The 19684-nt window shown below is 42.6% G+C and overlaps 1 protein-coding gene and 1 long non-coding RNA gene across 4 annotated transcripts in view; one reads left to right on the top strand and one right to left on the bottom strand.

Annotated features, from left to right (window-relative positions):
* Positions 1 to 19684, bottom strand: part of LOC141577739 (uncharacterized) — a 133361-nt gene that overhangs the window by 61136 nt on the left and 52541 nt on the right. The window lies entirely within an intron of this gene.
* KIAA2012 (KIAA2012 ortholog) overlaps positions 18681 to 19684 on the top strand; it is a 109648-nt gene continuing 108644 nt past the window's right edge. For all 3 annotated transcript variants that reach the window (XM_074364163.1, XM_074364164.1, XM_045507969.2), the window contains exon 1: positions 18681 to 19113. In XM_074364163.1, the coding sequence (XP_074220264.1) occupies positions 19030 to 19113 (84 nt within the window). In that variant the 5' untranslated portion in view covers positions 18681 to 19029. The remainder of the gene's footprint in view (positions 19114 to 19684) is intronic.

Here is a 19684-nt window from a genome sequence, read left to right as displayed (position 1 = left end):
AGGTTCCTATGTAAACATGAGATATTATTAGACATTATCAAACTTCAGCCTTGCCAGCATCGACCCAGCCAGTGGTGAGTCCTTTTTCTTATCTACTGTTTGGCCAAATTGGGTTCTTTCTCTAAGGAAGAGAGTGTGGGAGGTCCCCTGCGACTGGTGTTGGGGACTCTGATAAGTGGACCCTACCACCTCCCCTTGAGCAGTGCAAACAGCTCATTTGACTACATTTGATTAAAAGCTCCATCCTTTACTAACAGTGAGCCCCAAATCTCTTTGTGCATAAATATTAAAGCAATAATCTCTACGGAATTCTTCCTTTCCTGTGTGTGTTAACTTCAATGCAAATTATATAAATATATCAACAGGAAAATAAATGTTATTTCATGTTTGGTGGTTGTGATTTTTTATTACCTATGAGGAATGATTACACAGAAATTCCCTCTTTATTTCTGCTGTTCTTGAACAATTTGAAAAAAAGGAGAGAAACATGATGACCATTGGTTTCAGGGACATTTGTCTTAGAACTTATTAAATGTAACCAAAAAAAAGAGTAATTTCTACAATTAGTAAATTGCAGTTAAACTCAAATGTTTCAAACTAACAATTTTTTATATTCAAAAAAAGCAATCGCTTGAATTCTACGGGAATTTGTTTTAAAAAAAAAAATCCCAAGGGAGCTTTTTTCATCATCAGAATTGACAAGGACATAGTGAACTAAGAGAAACCTGAAATGACAGCAGTAATTTTCATCAACATGAAGATGACACAGAATCTTAACTCAGATCCTTAAGAAATCTCACTACAAAGGAAAAAGGATTCACCCACAATTACCCAGTCCTCATGCCACATACTAAGGGTACCTGACATACAACATGAGCCAGTGCTCTGCATTTGGTCAAAATACATTTTACCAAATTTCACCAATCATGTGCTTCAACCAGAAGGATGACCTTTCAAAGAGATTACTGAACCCTAACAATGTGGAGTATGAGCATCTTTTCCTTTCCTTCCTTCCTTTTCCCTCCCTCCCTCCATCTTTCCCTCCTTCCTATTATGCATCAAGCACTGTGCTAAGCAAAGGTGAATGACATACATTCTACTCCTATCAGATCAGTAATTCACTGGGATGGCAGGTCTGGCAAATTTGGATAGACCAACATGCACCTTGGGAAAAGGAAATTGTCTCTGATGTGTGTATGGGAAGGGGAAGTGAGCTGGAGGAGCAGGGGATGGATGATTGCTAAGAATGATTGCCCTTGGAAGGTCCTATTTCAGACAAGTTTAAAAGGCATAGTTATGATCTACTGCCAATATCCTTACTTACTTACTTCCTCTTCTTTCCCTCCAGTGGATCAAACATTTCACTCAGAACCACCTTAAATGACCCCCACTCCCACTCATGACATATGTTTTGTACCCAGGACACATGTATTTATATCTCAGGCTAAATTATGAGGGTATGGTGTTCTCCTAACTCTTCCTTTCTGAATAGTGTCCTAGGAACATTCATGCCTCATCAAAAAGGAAAAAGGATCAATGAAAGGGAACCCGAGAAGGTTTTAGAAAAGAGGAACATTAAAGCTGTGTAAATACATATTTAACATTTACTAAAAATAGCTCTGATTGCAGGGGAAAATTAATTAAAGTAGACGAAAAGTTTCTAATCAGATTTGTGCTATCTGATTGTGTAATTAGACCTGGCTTTCAGGCCATCCTAACAAGTTTATTTGAAAAGGAAGAGAGATCATTGTTTATTGGAACGGCAGTAATTCGGTTTCTTTAATTGACTCCTGGTGTGAATACGTTGATGCCTGCTGTTCTCTAAGAGGCAGCGTGGAAAGTTTCCAGGAAAAGTTCACATTCCAGGGGCGGCTTTGGAATCTACTTTCCATTGCAACCCAAGTCTGCCACTGGAGCTTGACTTCTTCCCAGCAAAACACTGGTTTTCAAAGGCAGCCTTACCTGGCGGCAGTCACCGCAAGTATATGCCAGGGGCTGGACAAGGAGCCCAGCACTGAGAGGGCCATCAAGATAACGGAGGGCATTTCCGAAATCTTAGCTTCCTCATGTCCAAAGCACTAAAAAGTACTATGAGTGCCAAAGGCTGTGTGTAACTTCGGGAGCCAACAGTGAGGATTTGGAGACAGCATGAACATTCTGACATTAAGTCAGCCCAGTGGAGCTGCAATGGAGTGGGGGAGGAGAGCACAGATCTCTCTCCTCTCAGTGCTCCCAAATTCCCAAAAGCAGTGTCACCAGGTGCCTGCTAAAAGTGAGTACATTCCATAGGAATTTAATAAGGTGCAAAATAAAAATAATCCATAAACCATTATAAAGCAGAGGCATGTTTTGAAGTCCCTCACTGCTCTAAGCTCTAGTAAAGTGACATTTTCTTTACAGGGAGTTTAAGGCACGAAGGAAGGTAGGGAGCCAGAGGCCTGGAAGAGGAAGTGGGGATTTCAAAGCCTGGTTTGATCCTGAAGCCCTAAGAGGTGACCAGCTCTAAACACAATCACAACAGCTGCCATTTACCCAGCACACCTGGGGCACATTCCGCCTCAGTTCATCCCTACTACAACCTTGCAGGGCTGACCGTATTAGTCCAATTTTACAGATACAGAAAATGAGGTCAAAAGAGGTTGAGTACTTGGTCCTGGATCTTATGGCAACGTTTAGCCATTATTTCAGTGTAAACCTGTCTGACTTCAAAATCCACAGTGCTGTCCGGGGTGCCTGGTTGCACTCTCCTCCACTCCCCACTGATGGGCCAAGACAACTGGGTGAAGACAACTGGGGACAGCACAAGGGGTCAAATGGTATTTTCCTCTCTCAATCATTCTTTATTTCCTCTCACCCTTTCTGGAGATCACCATGCACTTATATCCAGTTTCCTCCTTTTTTCTATTTTGTTTTTACCTTTCCATGAAATAGAGAGCCATCAGCCAAAGCAGAAAAGACAGCTACCCCCATTTCTTTATCTGGCCCACATGGTTCACTCAAAGCTAAAGGATGTGCTGGACAAGGCTGAGCCAGGACAGGGCAAGAGCATCTTCTCTTCCCTCCTCTGTCTCTCTTAGCACCTGCAAAACAATTCTCAAAAACACACTCCTGTGTGAGTGTACAAGAGGGCCCCACTTCCATCAAGCAGAAGACGGAACACTCCCAAGAGACAGAACCATCTTTTAAAGCACAAATTGCAAGTCACTCTGCTGCTTCAAAACCCTCAATGGCTTCTCATTCCAAACCCCTTAACGTTGGCTCCCAAGGCCGCAATTGATCTGGCCTCTACCTCCTCCACCCTCATCCTTTACTACCCTCTCCCTTGCCGACTGCTCCCCAATTCCCCTGGCCACGCTAGCCTCCTTTCAGTTGGTTAGACCCAACCAAGCCCACTTGGTTAGACCAAGCTCCTCTTACCTCAAGGTGCTCAGTGTGGGGATGCTTTTCTACCCACTGCCTCCCCTTAGCCCAGCAGGCCCCTTCCTCTCCAAGGTATCAGCTGAAATGTCCCCTTTGAGAGGATTTCACTGACTCCACTATCTAACTAGGTACCTTCCCCACCCCACCATTCTCCCTCTACATTCCCTGTTCAATTCCTTTTTGGAACTTATTACAACAACTTGTAATTATATACATTTTGTTTTGTTTTGCTTCTTTGTGTACTTATTGTTTGTCACTCCATCTGGGTTTCTAGCACAGAGCCTGGCACATGTTAGATGTCAAAAAATATTTGTTAAATGAACAAATGTGCTAGCTCCAAAAACTGTTTTATTATTCTTGACAGAATGGCTACAAAAGCCAAAGCACTGTATTCAATATATTCATTCAAGAAGAACTGGCAGATGCCATTTCCTGCAGAAATGCCAATATGTAATTACAGAAAAGAAAAACTCGTGATAAGTGCAAGAAGAACTTACTTGTAGAAATATCCTCGTTCATGACCAAGCATTATCATGTGGTATTTTAATTATCTATTTATGAGTCTGCTATCCCAGTAGACTCTGAGTTCTCTGAGAGCTGGGACTGGGTTTTATTTTTTATGTCCAAATCATAGTGCCTAGTACATACCAGTTGTTTAATAGATGTGTTAGGAGGGAAAGAAGAAAGGGAGGGAGGAAGTTAGTTTCAAGTGAGAAGGTGGTGCTAAGCAAAAGAAACGCCCAACAGATTCCTAACAGATTGACAATGTATTGACTCACAGGATCTTTGAGTTGGGAGCCATCTTCACTTGTCTAAATCCCCAACTGAAGAAATTTCTGTGCAGAGAGATTAAGAGGCACATAGCTAGTTAAAAGCATAACCAAGAGAAGAACTCAGGACTCCTGACTCCAAAATTAGGGCTCTTTCACCTATCTTACACAGATTCCTTCTGGTCAGTGAAATAAGAGGCTCTTGGAAATCGGCTCAGCAAATCTAATGATTTAGGGTGGGTGGGAGACAGTTTCTAGTAACTTTGAGGTTGCAGTCCCTAACAGAGCTGAAGCCACTCCCTGAAGCTCTGAAAATCTGCCCAGATCAAGTCCAAGAGCTGTGTGCCCTGACATGGGTTCATTCCCTGCTCGGTCTCCTCCTGAGACGTTGTCAAGCTCTCTACAGAAGAGAGACGTCTGGGTATTTATGTGTGGCTGAGCAGCAGTGCAGAAACATATACTGCAAACATATCCTGTGCAATATAAATATGATTTTGTCTTCTCAGCAACCCTCCTTCCTTCTTCTGAGAACATCCAACATGCACGTAGTGACCATGAACCCCACCACGCTGTTATAACATGGACCAGTCACAGCCCCTTCCCTGAGCCAGGCTTCCTGAACACAGATGACCGTGGTACGTAGGCATCTAACCCAAGCTGGACCAAGGTGAGCTTTCCCCTGGGAATTCGAACTGGAGTTGAGAGGGGAAAATCAGTCTCTCTTTGGATCACAGGGTTGTAGGATGTAAAGTCCAGAAGCCGATAGCGGCCATCTCACAGGCCTCAGAAATGAGAGGCAGCAGTAGCATCCTAAGGCCATTCAGGACTCAGATTCTGCTTGTTCCTGAGATACAAGGACTCAGCGTCATCATCATCATCACCATAGTTAACCCTTTTTGCTTACTCCAGCTTTCACTGGGTTTCTGTCATTTGTAACTGAAAGAATCTTGACTAATAAAACAAAATTTTCTTTAAAAAAAACAAACTCTATTTAAGGAAATAATTATCATAAGAAAAAACTTAGGATGCCTTTCTAATCATCTTTTAGGTCTGCTTCCTTTTCTCAGCAAGACTTTCCCATATGCTCTTCTACTGCTTAAAATATCTCTTACCCTGGAAGATATCCAATAATGCCAACTTCCAAAATAAAGTGGTAATTGGACAAGGAGTGGGAAATAACAAAGCAAATGAACCAGTAGATTTGGGGTGCACTGAGGACACCTACCTGGCACCTCCACAAAGACTGAGTATCTGTCTGAGTCCCCAAGAAGCAGACACCAAGACAGGATTAGATGTGCAAGAGATTTATTACGAAAACACCTGTGAAGGAAAATGGGTAGGGAGCCAGGAGAATTACCAGGGACAAATCTGATCCTGTGAAGAGGGGAGAAGAAAGTTTGGATGGATGCATCTTAGACTCTGTGCAGTTCTAAAGAAGCAAGGCTGCCAGGGAGTCCTTGAGCCAAAGTCACCCACAAGGAGTCCCACAACTGCAGCGTCTCCCGAGAACAAGCCTCCTGCTGTGGTACCTCAGTCATACTCAGTCCTCGGCTGGGAGCAGTCTGGGGGAAGCTTGGCCTCTGCACACATGTGGTGATGGACTTCAGAGTGCACAACTGGGGCCCTCAGTCAGTTACGCTCCTCGCAATTGGAGATCTGAGAGGTGCTTTTTCACGGCCACCACAATCTGCCCCTTCTCTCCACATGACCCCATCCAGGACCTATCTCTTCAACGTCCAATACCACCTGCTCCTTTGCCCTGATTTATACAAGCAGACATGCTCTATGCCTCTGCATTCCCATAGCCCTTTCTCCACTCCTTTTACACAACTTAATACTTTCTATCTTATATTCCTTTCTTGTAAGACTTTCTATTTTCTATTGTGTGTGTTATATGCAGCACACCCAGATACATGATTCTGTAAGGGGGCTGGGGTGGGGGAGGAGGCTGCTTATCTTATTTACCTTATTTGCTTACTCTGGGCACTGGAATCTTGACCTGAATACTCAGTTTACCTCGTCTGGATACCTGCTTTATTTCCCTTATTCTCAGACTCTTATTTGCTCACATCGTAACATTTCTGAAATTGGGATGCCACTTAGAACACGTCAGAAGAAATTTGCCACCTGCTGGCAGCAAAGTGAGTTGAGACAGAGTTGTCATTGTCTGCCCATGGGAGAGCTTGGCAAGGTGTATTTACAATAAGTGAAGCAAATATTTATTGCTGAAGGCATGACTACACTTTCATGTTTTCTAGCAAAACAACAGCCAAGCACTTCAGAGGACACAGGAAGGGGATTGCCAGTCTACACAATGGGCACTGTAGTTACATACAATAAAAACTGACAGCTATCTCAGGAGAAATAGAATTTTAAAATTAAAGGAGGTTGGAATGATCGACTCATTCATTGCAAAGTCACCCGCAGGTACTAAATATCTTTCAGAACCCTCTGGATGACTTTCAAGACAAGCTGTTTACCTTCCAGAAAGAAATAATTTAATTAAGGGTAGGACAAAACTATGAGCTTAAACAAACAGGAAATATAAATGAAGCCCTGGTAGTCTGCATATGACGAACAATTAGACTGCCTAGCCTACATTCGTTCAGGAGGTCGGGATCACTAGGCCAGGTGATAAAAAGCAGAGAAGTCCCACAGCTGCCAATGGTCAAAAATGACTCAAGCTGAATCTGAAACAGGATTATTCTCAAATGTTGAGTAAATGTCTGGATAAGTGCTAATTTTAGTGTTCATATTTTGGTAGTGGTTTTTTTTTCCCTTTAAAACCTGTTAGTAAATCAGCAATTTATCTTAAAATATATGTCATCTTGGAATTGAGGAACTAGGTTTAATATACTAATCAGTGAAACAGTTCTTTAATTTTTGACTTTAGGTTAATGCCAAAAGGATTTGTTAAGAATAATTAAATCCACACCCTGTAATGAGAATCTGTACAGTTTACAACACTGAACTGGCAAAGCTCAGTATATGCATCACAATTCACTCTTCCTCCCTTGCCTATGGAAGACATAACTAATCAGCTATCGAACTCTTTTTTGCTCAGTGAGGATTAGCAAAACTATTCTCAATCAAGTGTTTTAGGCAGCCACTACCAACTGATTCTATTTGGTTCATAACAGGAAACCTACATGTCATCCCTGTGCTGTGTTCTTTTATGGAATTAACTCCAAAGAATATACAAGGGGTTTAACCCCAGGCTCCTCTTTCTCCACTCTAAAGAATTAGTGAAAACTTACAACAGTGTGACCAAAAGAATCATTCGGGGATCAGCTTGAGATCTTCTTGCAGGTTCTGGAATCTCTAGACCTCATGCCCCACGTTGCTTTGGGCCACCCCACCTTGTTAGTAACCACAAAAAGGTGTATCTGTTTACATATTTACTCTTACACAGCCTTTAAGTACCAATCATCTTTCAACTGACATATTGAAAAGATTTTCTTCCGTATGTCCTGCAGTGCTTGCTAACTAACAAAAAGTTGGCGATGTGGTATTTCATAAAGTTGAACACTCTCACCAAGGGTTCTGTGTCTTTATTCTCTTGGTCTTTAATCAGAGTGTGCTATCCTTTGTTAGGAAGGGTAAGAATCACTTCCTGCTCAGAATCCAAGCTGAAAATGTGTCCCCCACTTCAGAGTGTCTTAAAACTTTCTGTGTCACATCATCAAGCTTCCCCCAGGGGAAAGCAGCTCAGGGTCTTGCTATTTAATCATGCCAAGCCCAGTAACATACAGGCTCACTTCTTTTCCATTGCTAGGCTGTGAGCTTCCTGAGTCCAGGGACTATATATTTATCTATTTATCCCTATTATACTCTCTCTTATCAAACAGTCATACAGATGCTTGATAAATTTTTTCCTTTTTTTGAATGTGAAAACTATTTGATTAAGACCTATCTGGAAAGGGCTCAAAGACAGAGGACACTACCCTGTACCAGGCTACACCTCCACTCCAATCTGTTGAAACTCCTAGATCTGAAGAGTTAAGGAATTTTTTTTCTATTATTACCTCCTCTTCATCTCCATCCCCAAGAATCCCTGATATTCAAGGAATTCCTCAGCCTAAAAATTAAAGAACCATAGAGTGCCTTCTATCTGCTGCATCTGTGGTTCTCAACACCAGCAGAACATTAGAATCACCTGGGGAGCTCCTAAAAATGATCAGTGTCAGGGCCCTACTTCAGAACACTTTAATCAGAATCTGTTAGGGGGTGGAGCCCAGGCCCATTATTTCTCCTAGTCCTTGCCACAGCCCCACATGATAGATGCTAGCATCCCCACCTTCCAGATGAGGAAACTGAGGCTCAGAGAGGTTAAGAATTTTTCTATTACACATCTAATAAGAGATGGAACCAGCCTAGTCCCCAAATAACTTTCAAATGTATGTTGTTTTTGTTAAGTGCCCCCAATAACATATTTTAACAACTTGTGAGGTAGCACCACCCAGAGCCCTTACCCTGCTAAACTGCAGACAGGCTGGTATCAGACACAGAGGGCCATTCATACACACACACAGCTGCAGGAGAGGACCTTCGCTTGCCAAGCAGAGCAGCCACAAACCCTAACTGTCTCTGAATTGTCAACTGTCCCATTACATCTTGGCACCATGACCAGGATGACTGTTTTCTCTTGAGGAACCAGAAGGTTAGGGCAGCACAAATATTAGGATGGATGGCCAGGCCAAAAGTCAACATCTTTTATAAATATCACTGTGAATTTTGAACACTTTATTCCTGAAGGATGCTATGTGTTTAGATTTCAGCCAGTATAATAAGTACATGGGATGAAATTTGATTTTAAAAAAGATAAAATGAATTAAGTGGATTGATATGGGCGAACCAAACGTGAAAACAGCTTGCCTTCTTCCTCATCTCTATTTTATTGCTTTCATTTTATTCATTCCCTAGACAAAACAAGAAAACTCAAAGAGATTATCAGTCAGGCTAAAGAATTTCCTCTAAAATGCCCAAATTTTAGTTAGAAAAATCTCATCAACTTTTTCCCCCCAAACGCTGCACGAAGAGCTACTTTTTCCTGCTAGTCTTAGCAAATCTGGAGCTGCTGAGACTTCTTGGGGCAGGTGGAGCAGCCGCCAGACTCCCCGGGTTCTTTTGGAGGCAGACTTCTTTCCCTAGCTTGTGGCTGACTGGGGACAAGCCTTCGACAATATGGATTTCGTTGTCTGAACTCCCTCGGCTCAGCAACGCCCCTTGTCAGAGCACAGAGCCTGCAGTTATATCACAGATCAGCCCAGGAAACAGCTAGTCATGAATCACAGAGGCTCATGGATTTCTGCCGAACAAAGAAAGCCAGCTCTGGGAAACTTTCTGGCCCAGCCTTTCTCTCTGTCCCAGTGGAAAAGCAGGTAATTTCCAACTAGCCCTGTAGAAAACCAGTGCAAGGATCATGCAAGGCAGGTGTATTCAACCCAGTCCCGTTGCTTTATCTTCTCACAACCACAAATGCTATTTTTCATACCAGCTGCAACCTAAACCCTGAGTTAAGATGGTGATTAGTGGTGGTGGTGGGCGTCTCAGTAGGAGCTTTCTTAAGAAGAAAGGGCTTTGATTGAGCCAATGAAAGCTGTTGCCAGGGAACCAGATGCCATGAACAGGCCACTCCAGCAGCGTAAGAATACAAGCCAGGAGTGCTGGACTGAGCATTAAGTGTACTTGGCAGCCGAGTCCTACAAGGCCTCTTAACCCCTTGTGCACCTAACCATGTCTAGACAGTGAATCAAGAGAAGAATCATGGTAAAATCTGAACAGCTACCCCTGCTATCAGCATCTTCCATTGGAATGTACCATTTCAAAGAGGTTCCCCTGCTTGACTAATTACTGCCCCGACACCTACCTTAGAGTGGGTTGGCATCAGAGGGGGGCATGAATGAGGGCTGGCTAGGAACACAAGGTTCTGCAAAGGGCACTGCTCATATCTGATCACACTTGTTGTAACACCATTTTTTTCTTTTCTATTATGATGATTTATTATAGGATATGGAATGTAGTTCCTTGTGCTATACAGCAGGATGTTGTCTATTTTACATATAGCAGTTTGTATCTGCTAATCCTAAACACTTAATTTATCCCTTCCCTACCCGCTTTCCCCTTTGGTAACCGTAAGTTTGTTTTCTATGTCTCTGAGTCTTGCTTCTGTTTTGTAAATAAGTTCAATTGTGCCATTTTTTTTAGATTCCACATATAAGTGATACTATACAATATTTGACTTTGTCTGACTGCACTTAGTACAATAATCTCTAGGTCCACCCATGTTGCTGCAAATGGCATTATTTCATTCTTTCTATGGCTGAGTAGTATTCCATTGTATAAATATATGTATATATGTGTGTGTGTATATATATATACACATTGTGGTATATATATACCACATCTTCTTTATCCATTCAACTGTTAATGGACATTTAGGTTGCTGCCTTGTCTTGGCTACTGTAAATAGTGCTGCTGTGAACATTGGGGTGCATGTATCTTTTTGAATTAAAGTTTTCTTTGGATATATGCCCAGGAGTGGGATTGCTGGATCATACGGCAACTCTATACTGTTTTCCATAGTGGCTGCACCAAACTACATTCCCACCAGCAGTGTAGGAGGGTTCCACACATCCTCTCCAGCATTTATTGTTTGTGGACTTTTTAACGATGGCCATTCTGACTGGGGTGAGGTGATACCTCATTGTAGTTTTGATTTGCCTTTCTCTGATAATTAGAAATATTGAACATTTTTTCATGTGCCTATTGACCAGCTGTATGTCTTCCTTGGAGAAATGTCTATTTAGATCTTCTGCCCATTTTTTGATTGGGATGTTTGTTTTTTTGTTATTGAGTTATAGGAGCTATTTGATATTCTAGAAATTAAGCCCTTGTTGGTCACATCATTTGCAAATATTTTCTCCCAGTCTGTAGGTTGTCTTTTCATTTTGTTTATGGTTTCCTTTGCTGTGCAAAACTTGCAAGTTTGATTAAGTCCCATTTGTTTATTTTTGCTTTTATTTTTATTGACTCAGGAGACTAGCCTAAGAAAACACGGGTATGACATGTCAGAGAATGTTTTGCCTATGTTCTCTTCTAGGAATTTTATGGTGTTATGTCTTATATTTAAGTCTTTAAGCCATTTTGAGTTTATTTTTGTGTATGATGTGAGGGAGTGTTCTGAATTCATTGATTTACATGCAGCTGTCCAACTTTCCAAACACCATTTGCTGAAGAGGCTGTCTTTTCTCCATTGTATATTCTTGCCTCCTTTGTCAAAGATTAATTGGCCATAGGTATGTGGGTTCATTTGTGGGCTCTCTATTCTAATCCATTGATCCATATGTCTTTTTGTGCCAATACCGTGCTGTTTTGACTACTGTGGCTTTGTAGTATTGTCTAAGTCTAGGAGGGCTATGCTTCCAGTTTTGTTCTTTTTCCTCAGGATTGCTTTTGCAATTCTAAGTCTTTTATGGTTCCACATAAATTTTAGGATTATTTGTTCTAGTTCAGTGAATAATGTCCTAAGTAATTTGATAGGGATCGCATTACATCTGTAGATTGCTTTGGGTAATATGGCCATTTTAACAATATTAATTCTTCCAATGCAAGAGCATGGGATATCTTTCCATTTCTTTGAATCATCTTCAGTTTCCTTTATCAATGCTTTATAGTTCTCAGCATATAATAAGTCTTTCATCTCCTTGGTCAGGTTTATTCCTAAGTATTTTTTGGATGCAATTTTAAAAGAGATTTTTTTTTTCACTTTCTGATACTTCATTGTTAGTGTAAAGAAATGCAACACATTTCTGTATGTTACTCTTGTGTCCTGCTCCCTTGCTGAATTCATTTATCAGTTCTAGTAGTTTTTGTGTGGACTCTTCACAGGGCTTTCTATAATTATAACACTATTAATTCCTCTCAACTTGTAGTAGAGTTGTCTCTGGTGTTTGGCCTCTAGAGAAGGGACTCCGCTGCCCCAGGTGGGTCTGCTCTGCAAGGTAAGAAGGAAATGCCTCCCCTTTTCCCTAAATGTATACTTATAGAGCTTCCTGGGGCCAGGCAGAGTAACCTCTGCCCCATTTTAAGATTGTTGCCTGTAGGAACGTGGGCACAGGCTTGCTCTCTGGGAAAATGGGAAAACAGGCAAAGCCACTGTGGATGGGCTTCCAGACCTACCTCCCAAGATCCTCCATCTTGCCCCACTTCTTCCTCCTTCTCACTTTTCCCCCACCAATCCCAAACCCAAGCCTCCACTCTGGGTCCCATTCCTGTGGAGCATAGTTAGTCCAGTCTCTGCAGAGGGACTTGCATCTTTACTCTCTTCTCAGGAAGAGCTGAATGCCTTCCCAAAGGAAACTATAATGGTTGAATAACAGGCAGTGAGGTTACCTGTGGACTAGCGGCTCCTGGGCTTACAAGGTGAACTCTAGCAATACGTGGCCTTTGAAGGGAGGTTCTCCCAGAACCCAGGCTCCTTAATGCCCTTTCCTCTTCCTCAGACTGTCAGCTCCTGCTCCCTGGCTGCTACCCTCCTGGAGCTGAGCTCATCAATGCGTACCTCAAAACCTCACCAGTGCAGGCAAACAGTGGGGAGAGAACTTGTGTACCTTGGATTGTGCAATACATATGTCCCTGAAAATATACACGTTTTGTACATCAAATTAATATTTCTCTAAAATGGTTAGCAAACAACTCACAATTTTTATTCTATAGCAGTTAGAAAGTGTAAAAACTAGTCTCATCATAGAGTTTAAAGAGTGAGCTGGAAACCAGGTAACAGAGAGGTGTCTAGCTGTACAGCCCAGCAACTTACTGTCTATTACACAAGAGATTCCCTAGTGTGAGAAAATGGCTTTCAGAGCATCATTTTGTAGGACAAAACTCCATTACTGTGTGCTAATACAGGGGAGAGAATTCATGTGTACTCTCACTCATGCGATGGAATTATTTCTTGAAAAACATTTTCTTTTTAAATTTTTTTACTTTATTACTTTTGTTTGTTTTTTTGGGAGGGAGGTAATTAGGGTTTTGTTTTTTTTTAATGGAGGTACTGGGCATTGAACCCAGGACCTCATACATGCTAAGCACACACTCTACCACTGAGCTCTATCTTCCCCTACAGAGTATTTTCTATTTATTGAGCATGCACTTTATGCCAGGCACTAGACTCATTGCCTTTCATAAGTCATCTTATTTGTTAATTAAATAAACATCACTGTAACAACATTTAATGAAAATCAAAAGAAAAAATTTACTCACCACCATACTAGCAACATAATAAAAGCATTTTACCTCCTCACTCTAATATCCAGTGGTTCTAAACTACCAGAATCTGTGTACTTTTGATAAATGCCATCTGCTCTGAGATTCTCCACTTAGAATTAAAATCACCACTGCTCTTGTCACCCTTTGCAAGTTGGTTCCTATGAAGGTTTGTTACGTTTGCCCCTAGTGACCGAGCCACTAGACAAAACAGTGTTTGATTTTCCCCATGTCATGAAAGAACCAAGAATGTGTGATTTTTATTTCTTCTCCAATCTTACTATCTCCCCACCATAAATTCAAAAGCTTGAAATTACCATGAGCACTCCTACTAATAAAATGAAACCCTGAGCAAAAGCATAACTAAATATTTTAGACTCCCAAAGCACTCTTCAGAAAGATCTAAAGTAAATAGATTTCCAGCCCCCTCGCTCCTCAGCTAGGAGGGCCATGTGGTCATAATTTACACATAAGGAGAGGAAGGGAGTAGGGAGTCATCACTGACATTTTCTTCCTTGCTGTGATTCTAGAGTATTCTTTATTGCTTTCTGCATTTTCTTCTTTTGAACCTGACCTGGGCCACATGAGAAATTAACCCTAGCCTCTGAACAATCCAAATAACTTATCCTCAACAAGTGTGTGCTTCTTCCAACCAGTTGAGTGTTCTGTATCTTCCGCACGGATTCTCTTGGTGCCCTGTCAGCCTCTGAAGACCAAATTTTCATTGGTCAGTGTCTTTAACCTACAACTCTAAGCTTCGTACAACAGGCAACTACTACGACTAAAACAGGCTTTGACTCCACCCTATAGAATTTACAGTGTAACTTAAACAGACATGCTTCTTTTAAGTATCACTCATACTGGCTCAAAGATCATTACACTTCTCTCTGTGCAAGTTAAAAAGCAAGCAACAAGCATTTATTCAGCTGTTACTACATGTATGGGGTGCTATGGGAAGTACTAAGCATGATAAGATATGGTCCCTACCTTCCAAAGACAGGCCAGTTGGGGTTATAAAACACAAGCAAATGAAAGAGCCTTAATAATGCAAGGCCATGCTGCCTGTCATATATACAGCCCATATTTTTTTAAGTCCTTTGTTTGGACTTGCTCATACAACTTGTCTTTGGTGCTTACGGCAGATAACTGCAGATGGCTCTATCAAACTTCATTCTACCTTCCCTCCCATGCAGGAGATTAGAAAGCAAAAATTGTGATTTCCTAGGCCCCCCTGCAACTAGATTTGGAAGGTAAAGTGAGGAGAAACAAGGTTGGGGAGATATGAGTTTTTGGAGGCTTTCACAGCCGCCAGACACAGAGCCAGTGTCCAGTCTCCAGCTTCATGGCTGAAGAGGGTGCTGTGATGGCCTCAGTCAGCAGCTTCCTGGCTGGTGGATATTAGCCATGATGTAATGGAGCTTCTTATCAATAGCTGCTACTACTCTGTTGCAGAAGTGGGATGAACAACAGGCTAGCATTAGGACCAAATTTGGGCAAGGTCTTATTTCACCTCTGACTTGCTCTGTGACTTTGTGCAAATCATTTAATCTCTCTGTGCCCTGGTCCTTCCTCTTGGGGTAACAAGGGCAACATCCATGACTCCTCTTACAGGCTGCCCGTGCTGGTGACTACAATTCCTAGACAACACTCTCACACTGCCCTTTAAAGCAGGGGTGGGGGCGGGGTGAGGACCCTGGCACCACCCCATAGGCTGCTTCCCCAAAGTGGCATCCATTTACCCCAGAGCACTTTGGAGCAAGAGACAAATTCCTGGATGTGCTGAGGACACAGCCATTGACTAACATCTCTTTTCATTGTTTCATGTGGTTTCTATTTATTTACAGAGTGCCATGGTTATTCGTGATGCTTTACAAGCCATAAAAATAAGGTCTCCACTCTATAGAATTTACAGTGTAACTTAAACAGACATGCTGCATGGGCTGACAGGTCCGGCATGCCAGGAGATGGTGTTGGTGTTACATAACGTGGGTGTGGAGGGTTTCTTCTTGAGTTATAAATACTTTCCAGTTACAAGGGCCTTTCATCTGGGATCCCCCAGCACTTTAGAATAGCAATAACCTCAACTGCTTTCTAAATGCACTTTCCATAAACTGCTGTGTGGACTGAGTAAATGCTTTTAAGTGTCTGTTAATTGATCTGTACATCTGTTCATTGTCGGTATTAAACAGCATGGATGTAAACACGACAGTTTAGGAGAGGCCCGCTTTGGGCTGAGGTCTGGCTGCCCCAATACTACAACCCCAGAGGGGCCTGGCAGCCTTACGACAGCGTCGGGAGGGCCAGATGGGCACCTGGTATTTTCCCAGGTGAGATGCTCCCTCAGTCTAGACTCAGAAAGATCACTTCCTGGGGACCTGCTTCACTGTCTATGGGTGAGTTAACTTTTCCAAGTCAGGTGAGCTCCAAGGAAGATTTTCCACTGCAGAAACTTGGAGTTATTCCTTGGCTGACAACTCTGGTCCCAGTTACTCCATCACTTTCCTCTTATGCTCTCTTCCCAGAGCCACGGCATTTTCAAAATGGCAATATTTATACTTTATTGCAGCTGGTATGAAGTTTACCCCTCTAGGTCTCACTCAAAGTCCATTTAGCAAGTGACTATTTCTGGCCTATTTGACCAATTCATTCAAATCCAAGGTCCTAAATGTTCACCCAGAAGTTTATGAGATAAGCAAACATCTCTCAATCTATCCATCTTTTATACTTTCTAAAATCCAAATAGAATTGCACCACCCTCCTGCTTTAAAAATTCTACCTGAAGAATAAAGTCCAAAGTCCCCTCGCAGGGTACATGTGGTCTTCATGGCCTTGGCCAGCTAGCCAGTCTCTCCAGCTTCCTCTCTGTCCACAGGACCTGAGGCTGTGGCTACACCAAAGAAGTTGTCCCTTCCCCGGAGATCTCAAACTTTCCTGTGCATCCCTCCTGCAATAGGCCTACTCATCTTCCCTGCTCACCATCCACTACTGTCCATTAAAGCCCACCTCCAGGATCCCTCATCTTCACAGCCCTCTACATGGCCCACCACCATGCATCACCCCCACCGTCCCTGCTTCTTTTCTTAGGGCACCTACTCACTTCCACCTCTACATCACCGCAGCCACATCATCTTTCAGATACTGGCCCACAGATGCCCATCTTCTCATCCTGCTGGGAGCTTCTCTAGGGCACGGACCATGTTTCACATACAGTATTCTCTCAGTGAAGTTCTGGTGAAGGGTCCTTTTGGTACTTTGATGGGACAGAGAAAGGGATGGGAGAGAGCAGCTATGGCTTAAGACCTCTGGAAACTCTTTGGAACCCTCATTTTGTAGGATTTTGTCTTATCCACTGTGAGGAGTTCACTCTACAATAAGGCTGACCAGTCCGCTTTCAGATTATAAAGTGCTAAATTCAGTTTTGTGTTTTCTTGGCCAAACATTTTTCTTTTAGATTTTAATTGTGGTAAAATATGCATAATGTAAAAGTATCATTTTAATAATTTTTAAATGTACCATTCATTGGTATTAAGTACATTCACATTGTTGTACAATTATCACAAGCACCCATCTGCAGAACTCTTTCATCTTCCAAAACTGAAACTCTGTATCCATAAAACACTAACTTTCCATTCCCTTCTCCCACATCCCCTGGGAAACATTCTACTTTCTGTCTTTATGAATTCTACTATTCTAAGTACCTCATATAATTGGAGTCATACAATATTTGTCCCTTTGTGACTGGTTTACTTCATTTAGCATAAAGTCTTCAAGGTTCATCCATATTGTAGCATGTATCTGAATTTCTTTCTTTTCAAGGCTGAATAGTATTCCATTGCATCTATATGTCACATTTTGTTTATCCATTCATTGTCTGTAGACACTTGAATGGTTTCCACATTTTGGCTATTGTGAATAATGTCAGTATAAACATGGGTGCCCAAATATCTGTTTGAGTCCCTGCTTTCACATCTTTTGAGTCATATACCCAGAAGTAGAATTGCTGGATCATATGGCAATTCTATGTTTAATTTTTTGAGGAACTGATAGAATATTTTCCACAGCTGCTGCACCATTTGACATTCCCACTAACAATGCACAAGGGTCCCAATTTCTCAATGGCTTCACTAATACTTACTGCTTCCTGAGCTTTTTGTTTATTTGTTGGGTTTTTTTTTTTAATAGTCATTTCTAATGGGTGTTGAAGTGGTATCCATTGTGGTTTTGACTAAATTCAGTTTTGAGCCTCTACATTCAATGCCTTGATTCCCCATGATAAACCCAAAATAATAATACAGCATGACCTCTATTTCTTCCCCATAAGCCTTGAGCCTGCCTCTTGGGGAAGTTGCCACCACAGAGGGAGACCAAAAGGTAAGAGGGCCTGTGACTGGCTGTACTTCTTCACTCAGGGCAGCAGGGGGCGCTCCCACAGGACTGCCCTGGAGGCTCCAATAACAGATGACAGGACAGGTCACTTTCTCAGACCAAAGCAAGGTCCTAGATCACCAGCAAAAGGGTCTTTTTGTCCCCTGACCCTCTTCCCCCAGTCCTGTCCTCCTCACAGTGTCAGTATCAAGAAGAACCAAGCAGCCCAGGCCACCGTAATGTTTCTCAAAGTGAGTCCTATTGGCATTCAGAGTGAGACCATTCATTCTTCAATATGCAGGATAGTGGACAGTCACTGTGACAACTAAATGCCCCCCATTCACATCTTCCAAGTACCTCCTCCCTCTGGAGATGGGAGGTCCCCTAGTGAGAGCCAGGTATGCAAAGGAATCTGGAGATTTCCAGTGTCCTACACTCACTCATGCAAAGCAGCAACCACCTGAAAGAGGTCTCATGTCCAGTAGAGGAGATGCTGGAGCTCAGCCAAGGAAAAACGTAACAGGGCGCCTTAGGTAACCTAGACAACTCCTCTGAGTCTGTTAATGGTTAGTTGACAGTGAAAGGCTCACATATCAGGAGAAGGGGGGAAAATACTCTGAAAGCAGATGAGTACTAGAACAGAAAAAATATCCCAACGTGCCCCCTCAACCCAGCAATCAGAACTTGAAATTGGAGCCTGGTGCCTTCCATGTCCATTTGACCCTCCCTCCCCTCAGGGTGTGAACCCTGCCCTCAGCCATCTCTGCCTTGCCTAGGCGGGCTTCGGAGACTTCACTTCCCTGTGCTGCCATAGCAACCAGGAAACAACCTCCGCTCACAATGAGAAGGATGGTGCCGTGGCCCAGATCTGCCGATGCACACAGTAACAGAGCAGCGGAGCCAGCGAACAACAAGGGTGCAGGCAAAGGGGAGCAAGAGGCTGCCCAGAGAGCAGACAATCCAGGGCTTGAAGAGTCTGGGTTTGAGGTTTATTTTTTCTCCCGACAAAGACACACACTGTCTAAACTGTGTGGCTGGTTGTTATTAAGAAGCTGCTGGACGAGGGGAAAATGTATTTAATAAAAGGCCCAGTGTTTGTGGTCTTCTTGGGCTCACTGCTGAGCTCAGGAAATCTTGAGGTGTGACCAGTTTTCAGCCTTCAAAACCAAGACGAACTGCCCTTGAGAAGGGTGGTCAGAGGGAAAACATGTTCACCCTCTCTCTCCTAAGCCGGGGACACGGGAAGTTGGTCCAGAACAAACAGAAGTTAGAAGTCTATTTTGAACCAGAGGTGAGTCTTATAACTGAATAAAGGCCTATTTGGGGGGCGGGGGAGGAACGCGCTGTTTTTTCATTTGCTGTGTTTTGGTTTGTATTGTGGTGAGGTGGTGGGGGTCACTGGGAGAGATCTTCCCTCCTCCTGGGTGAAACTCAAGAAAATAAGGTCGTTTGCCTGACACACTGAGATTGCCACTGGCACCCTCTTCCTCCCCCTCACACGCTGACTTAACACCTCATTTGCTTTAGACTGGAGGAGATTCCAGATTGTCTAGAATTTGGATGGTTTGGTTCAAGACCAGAATTTTCACCTGAGTTCTAGGCAAGCTAATGGCTGTTTGGTTTTTTAGACATCATGCTCTGTGGTTGAAATGCTGAGTATGTTCGTGCCAGCTCAATGGCTTCCTTGAACTTTCTGGAATTCAACCCACAAGACTCACATTTAATATAGGCAAAAAAAAATCTCATTTTAGAGGATTTTAAAGGGTGGCAAAATTCCCTTGCTGTACTGGAATTTTATTTCATTGAATCCTGCCAGGAACAAGAAATTTACTGGGGGTAATTTGAAAATTTTTGGATCACAT

This window comes from Camelus bactrianus, chromosome 5 (assembly GCF_048773025.1).
Source record: "Camelus bactrianus isolate YW-2024 breed Bactrian camel chromosome 5, ASM4877302v1, whole genome shotgun sequence".
Lineage (NCBI taxonomy): Eukaryota > Metazoa > Chordata > Mammalia > Artiodactyla > Camelidae > Camelus > Camelus bactrianus.
Note: the sequence above shows the minus strand (reverse complement) of the source record. Positions and strands in the feature narration are given on the sequence as shown.